At 35.5% G+C, this 6,862-nt stretch overlaps 1 protein-coding gene across 1 annotated transcript; it reads right to left on the reverse strand.

The window, feature by feature from the left end:
* Positions 1–627: 627 nt before the first annotated feature.
* LOC120148456 (transcription factor TCP2-like) lies at positions 628–6,150 on the reverse strand. The gene is made up of 4 exons (XM_039161572.1): positions 6,021–6,150; positions 5,300–5,509; positions 2,914–4,637; positions 628–649 (listed from the first exon to the last, which is right to left on the reverse strand). Exon 3 carries the CDS (start codon positions 4,312–4,314, stop codon positions 2,956–2,958), a length of 1,359 nt encoding a protein of 452 aa, XP_039017503.1. The 5' UTR covers positions 4,315–4,637; positions 5,300–5,509; positions 6,021–6,150; the 3' UTR covers positions 628–649; positions 2,914–2,955.
* Positions 6,151–6,862: the final 712 nt, after the last annotated feature.

Genomic DNA, 6,862 nt, shown 5'->3' on the forward strand with positions numbered 1-6,862 from the left:
TCCAAATATCACCAAAAAAGGGAAGTCAAATGACCTTTTCAGGGTGTACAGTGTCTTTTATTATTGTATTAATTTAAATTATTATAATTTTATTATTTTGGACGTCAAAATACAATTTTACTATATATATCATATTGAATTAAATTTTTATAAAATTCAAGGGACTAAAACATAAATTAACAATTATAAGAGACCAATTCCCTTGGCTTTAGCCTTTATTAGCACAAGTTAATAAATCGCCTACGTCCAATGCATTTACTAAATAATCAACTCGATAATCAAGCTTGAAAACGATATGCGGGATCCATTAACGCATGCCTAAGATAGACTGGCTTACAATTCAAAGGCAAAAACTCCGCATGCAAATCGCTTTTAAAACCATATATATTTTTTTATTTCTGAAAACACGGGAGGTATCTTGGCACAAGAAAATGAGGTTTGGTGTTGTGAAGAGGCAGAAGCAGATATATATACAATTTTCAGATTATTGGGAAACGAAGTTGAATCAAATTGTTTAGTTGGAAACACAAGGTTTTTTGTAGTCATGGATAAATTAATTATATCCCAATACGCCAATGGCAGCAGCGATCATGACTTCAAAATGCAGGGGAAGGAAAGCCATACACTCACTGCTTCCATCTTCTCTTTTCTAAACATAAGCAATGCCTGAATGAAAAGCTGATGGTTACATTTCGGAATTCTTCAATAATCGACACTAACAAGTTCTATTTTCCCAATAATTTTAGCTTTGGCAGAACAATAAATTCTGAGGGTGAAATCTAGAGCCATAGTCTTTGCTGTATGCATACTATCATCAAGAAAGGTAGAAACATATTTGCCCAAAATCCAGTTAGATTTTAAGGCCCTACAGAAAAGCCTAAAATCTTGTTCAAAGCTACAAACACACAACACCCAAAGGGAATCTATATCTATGGTCTTCTTCTATTTCAAGATAGAACATCACTTCTTTTCTTTCTCCTTACAAAAAAAAAATAGCCAATCTTAAGCTGTTAAGTTCTAAATCATCAAGAGCATGAGGCATGCAAGCTAAATATCCTAACCTCAGTTTAAAGCATCGTTATTTTACATTTTGAAAAATAAACCCTAGCTAGAAGTGAACTATAGGTTGCCTTTATAAAGATTCTCAGCAGGAGTAACCTCTCTTTCTTGAATAATGAGAGCCAATGGTGGGAACAATTTAAAGAATTCATCAGCATAACTTTTTTAGAAGTCGCAATTAATATTTTAAAATAAAAAATTATACTTGTTTTCAAAATCCTTTTATCCCACTATTGTTTACTTGCAGAGCTATTTTATGACATCCAATGTAAGTAGGAGTGCATTGTATTGTTTTAATGCATTAACTTATGGGAACTATGGGTGTGCCGTAGAAATAAAATGCAGTAGCTCAACTATCTTAAGTTTAATTCTATCATCATCTTCATTCAAACCTGCTACTAATACGAGTAGTATTTTACATTTTATTCAAATAGTTTACACTTAAATCTTTAGTAGTATCATAAAAAAATCTACAGATAATCTGTAATAAATTAAGTCTCTTAAATTTGAAATAAATATTGAATATGGATATGATCCAATACAACTATATTTAATTATTTTAAGTTTTTTTATATATCTAAGTTAAAGATTAAATATCATACAAACATGTATATTCGATACCAATATTTTGGAGAAAATAAAATGTAAGATAACTATAACTTGAAAGTAATCATAGGTCTTAAAATTTTATTTGATAAGACATGAATGCATTTTACGTATTGATATAGTTAGATTTTTTTTTGGAGAGAATATATTTAGATTCTTGAATAAAACCAACTAGCACAACTTATATTTCTACGTTAATAATCACCACAACTCAAACATTTCACAATTTCCGATTTCTTTCTCAATTGTGCATGTCGTGAGTTCTAAGTTCTACTATAAGCCTATTTAGAAAGGTTCATTGTTAATGGCATTTTCTTTTTCAATATGAAACTTATGGCTGTTGTCCTATATTACTTATAACATTATGAAAATTTCATAATTAGTTCTTATCATTGATCTTTCTGGTCATTATTGATTTTGATTGGATGTTAATTGTGAGATCATACAAATTTAATTAGACCTTATATTGAATATATATAGTGATGTCAAATGAAGCAAATTATCATTTTTTATCCTATTAAGCTCACTGCTTTAATTATTTTTGTTTCCATATTTTAGCAAATTTCACTATAAGAAGAGTGACAACTGACAGCTCATTTTCAATAATATATAAATATATTAAAAGCTGGCCTTATCCTTGCTAAACCTAGAAAAAACAATTACCTTGGAAGTAACCCTTGGTCTTGAAGTTTGAGAGCTCCAGGCCTTATGTGCATGGAGATTTCCTTTTTTTTTTTCCAGATGTAGTTTACCGTTTATCACTAGAAACTTTAACTTGTAAAAAACCTGACATTCTGGCCCGATCCATTGCCATGTGGTGCAGTTGAGGTTAACAAAGTCGCACCCTATTTGAAATGTAAACTTTAATGGTTCTAATTAAGTGTCCAGTAAGGCCTGGCCACCAAGAAACTAACACCTGGCATAGGTTCTTATATGCCAGGGAGAAGGGAACAAGGAAGAACACAACAGACAAGGAGACAACCAGCCGATTCTTAGTCACTACAACCTATGCAAGAATCATGGCAAAACACAAATATAATACTGTCCCCAATGCCTGATTTCTTTTCAGAAACCAATAAATTGTCTGGTTCATGGTACTATGCAAGAAAAAATAATTAGTTAAACAGGCACAAAAATAATGAACCTAATTACGAAAACTGCAAGGAAGATAGGTTTGAATGTCAAATACTAACGTAAAGAACTTCTATTAAAGTATGGTGTTGAATGCCAGTTGAGTGTTGTGCTTACCAGGGAAATATGGAGCAAGATGGAACGTTTCCAGTAAACTGGTTAGTTCTTTCCTTTTCCTTTCTGATCTGAGCTCCTGCTTCCATCCCCGTAGCTGAGCTGCAAGCGGCCGTCTAGTCCAGCTGGGAACTGGTGGTGATGGTTCTCCACCGGTGGTGTGCCAATGTAGAAGGGTGGTGATCCGTCTATGGAAGAATACCTCTCGAGGTGATGACGGAAAAAGGAAGGAGAATTGGACTGAAGGGTCCCCCTATTGTAACCAGCAAGGCCTGAAGATATTGTGAAGTTGAGATTGTAGTCACCCCCTGGCACCGCTTGTGTTGCTGCCACCGGGATCAGATGATCAGTATTGGGAACTAACGAAAAATGCTGCAATTCTTGATGGTTTTCACCCGACTCGGTGAATGGTGGTATTAATATTTGTTGGGGAAAAGGGTTTCCTTGTTGGATTTGTCCAGGAAAACCTGCAGAATGATTTCTAGAAGAAGAAGAAGGTCCGAGGAGCCCCGTTGTGAAGTAATCCATTTGAGTGACAGACCACAGCCTGGGGTTTTGATGAGCTGAAGCTGTAGGATTAGTGCCATTGTTGCAGACACTGACGATGCCGGAGGTGAGTAACTCGGTGAAGGAAGAGTTTTGAGAAATGGGGTTCACATTTTGTTGATGAGGAATGGGTGACTTTTGCTCTTTCTCCTTTTCTTTTGCTGCTCTTTCCCTTGCCCGTTCCCGGGCCTTTACACAGTTCACGCGGATCTCGGACCGCGGAAGGGATAAATCCGAGTTCTTACTAGTCTCAGACGTGCTACTGCAAGCTGATTTGGACAAAGAAAGGTGCTGCTGACTTTGGTTTTGTTGGTAGTTATTTGGTTCACCATTTAACTCGACATCAGCCGAGTCAAACCCTTGTTCAGTTCCCCCACTTGCTCTTTTCTCATCACTTAATTGCTTTGGGGTATCAGAAAAGGAAGTGTTAAGTGAAGGAAGCTCCGCAATTGCATCAGCGGCTGTTTTAATTAGCCACTCTATTGCTTTACTAGGCTGATCATACCCCAACCGATCTTGTAGATCATAAAACTGTATAGCTGTGGTGACAGATAACCTCACCCTCCTGTCTCTTAACCCTTTTGAAGTCCAGACCTTGCTGTGCCGATCTTTTCCGCCGGAGGCTCGAGAAACCCTAATAATTCTCGAGGAATGGTGCCAACCTCGAAGCCTGTTAACATCGCCTAGACCATCAATTCCACCATAATTTGCACTAGCCCTTTTGATGAGCGCTCTATCTTCTTTATCATCAGTGTAGTTGTCACTGCCTTTCTGACCTATCTTGCTTGACTCACTTCTCCCACCATTGTCAATTCTTGAGAACTTAGAAGCTTGTGTCTGAATCTCATCTACCTCCATTCCACTTTCATTCCTTTCTCACAAACCCCCTCTTAACTTTTCTTATATTGTTTGTTTCGCTCGGAAAGGGAGAAAGGAAATCTGGGATTTTTGGAAAAATGTTTAAGCGACCAAATGCAGGTGGGGCTGAAGCTGAAATGTCCTATGCATTGATGACGATTACACAGACAGTAGTTCAGCTCTATGAACAGTGCAAAAAGACTTTTCTTTACGCTTTGATATATCGCGGTCCTAGTCAGGAGGCTAGCCTTCCCCCCTTCTCGTTTAAACTTTTTGCAGCTTCTGTGCTTTCAAAAGCATTGCCTGAAAATGGAAGCCACAATCTGCATCAAAAAGAAACGAAAAGTTAAGAATTTTAGATAAAGGGAAAATAATTATCTGATGATTCAAAATACGCATTTTACAAACTCATTTGCCATCGCAAAGCACACACGCTGGTTGAAATCTAAAGGCCTGAAACCTTGAGCTGAGAGATTTATCTGTCATTTTGTTGTTTATACGTACTTAAGGAACTAAAAGAGAAAAACAAAACTTAAAGTCTTTTTTTTCTTTCCAAAAATGATAAATACGTTTAGTAGAAATTGAAGCAGAAAGCTCTCCTTGCCGCTATAATATTACCTTGAATCTGAGAAAGAAACCATCTTTTTATGCTTCACAGTTAAGCTAAAGAAAAGAAGCAATAATTGATTGCTGTATGTTAGATGCCGATCTGAAGCCAGGCCTTTACCCCCCCCCCCCTACTTTCTCTTCCTTGAATTATTAAAAACCCTTTCTTTTTTGCAGCTGACTCTAAAAATGGCAGACACCAACATCATCATTAATGTTTATCCTAATAAAAGGACTAATAAATGACACCCTCCAATTAATAAATCAGGTGTTTCTGGAATTACCAACAAGTTCAGAGCTGTTTCTGGAATTACCAACAAAGGATAAAAACTCTTTTTTTCAAAAAACCAAAGAAGAAGAAAAAAGGGTTTATGCTCACTTTGAACAACGTTGGTTGGCTGGTTGTTGTTAGAGGAGTCGAATACACTTATTTTGATTATTTCCCCCCTTTCCCTCTCTTGTTTTGGTTTCCCTTGACTGATTGAAGTGAAGACAGATGTTTTATAGAATCCAAAGCTACACAACAGATCTGCAAATCTTCCACAGCTGCTTTGAAGAAATTAGCTTCACTTCTAAACAGATCGGTTACCTGCAACGACAACAAATTAGAGCTCCTGAGATACTAATATTGGCTTCTCAATAAATGTCACTGCCGTATAAATTCCCATCTCCAATTAAATCCAGGAAAATTAAAAAGTTAAAACCTTTTATATCTGTATTTTTCAGCTCATTTAAACGGATGGAGACCTTAGATCAGCTCTCTTTAATCCCAAAACAAGCTGTATAAGGGACTTCATTTTATACCATGGGAAACAAGCTTTACAGTTTACAACACCAAGCTTTCTTCTTCTTTTACCTTGAAAACAAGCAACCTAAAGGGGATTTGAACACCCAAAGAGACAAGATTACTCTTAACTACATATATAAAGTGAATGAACCTTGGAGCTGATTTTTCTTAACAAAAAAAGTGTTGGAAGCAGATTTTTCCTTGGTCACATCTTCCATTTAGCTCCCTAGAAAGTAATGAACCAAAGAGAAGAAGAAGAAACGTTTGAATTAGTAAGCAAAAGCTAATTAAATTCACTTGAATATTGCCGTACCATAAAAAGGATTTATTACATCAAATAATAACTGACAGCAAAGCTAGGGTTGAGATGTTTCCTAAGACAAAAACTGGACATGAAAATTCCAAGGAAGTGGGAAGTGGTAAGTAAAGGCGGAGAAGATATTAGGAAACTGAGGGTGTTAGGCTTAGCGTTGTGATGAAACTGAATTATCTGAGACTGAGACGGAGGTTTTAAGTGAAGACATCGGTAAACGACAGACTCCGCGCCGTTTCAATTCCAATCTTTTAATATGCGTCTCTTCTTCTCCACAGTTTGCCCCTTACTCCCTCCTACATTTACTTCTTTACCATTCCCTTTAATTCATTTTGTTCTATTTAATTTCTTAAAATCTACTTTTATTACGAGTGGTATGTACAACAATGTCATAAAAAAGAAACTACATTAAAATATTATTTTGTATAATTATTAATAGACATTTTTAAATATTATATGTGAATAAAATCAATTTTTTTAATTCAACTTTTAAGTCTAGTTTGAGCCTGTACCATTAAATACCTATTCCTTATAGCAACTAGTTGCCATGAATATTTTATATATGATAGATTCATATTTGACAACTTAACCAAGAAAGTGATAAAATATTTAACATAATTTTGAATTTGATCTTTACACATTCATATTCCTTCATCTTATAAAAATATATATATATCTAATACACTATTAACAAATGAATTAACGCCACCTCAGTCATCTCTCACACATGAATTTCTCTTCAACCCCATTAAATTATTTTCTCAACCTGAATTCCAATTGTTGTTTTCGCCAATCAACAATCTTTGGACTGGGGTTGACGATCAATTATTGTACGTAAAGAT

Source organism: Hibiscus syriacus, unplaced genomic scaffold (genome assembly GCF_006381635.1).
Source record: "Hibiscus syriacus cultivar Baekdansim isolate YM2019G1 unplaced genomic scaffold, ASM638163v2 tig00110959_pilon, whole genome shotgun sequence".
NCBI lineage: Eukaryota > Viridiplantae > Streptophyta > Magnoliopsida > Malvales > Malvaceae > Hibiscus > Hibiscus syriacus.

Bases quoted from the DNA above. Each gene is read 5' to 3' on its own strand.
- LOC120148456 (XM_039161572.1), bottom strand. From the start codon at position 4,314: ATGGAGGTAGATGAGATTCAGACACAAGCTTCTAAGTTCTCAAGAATT.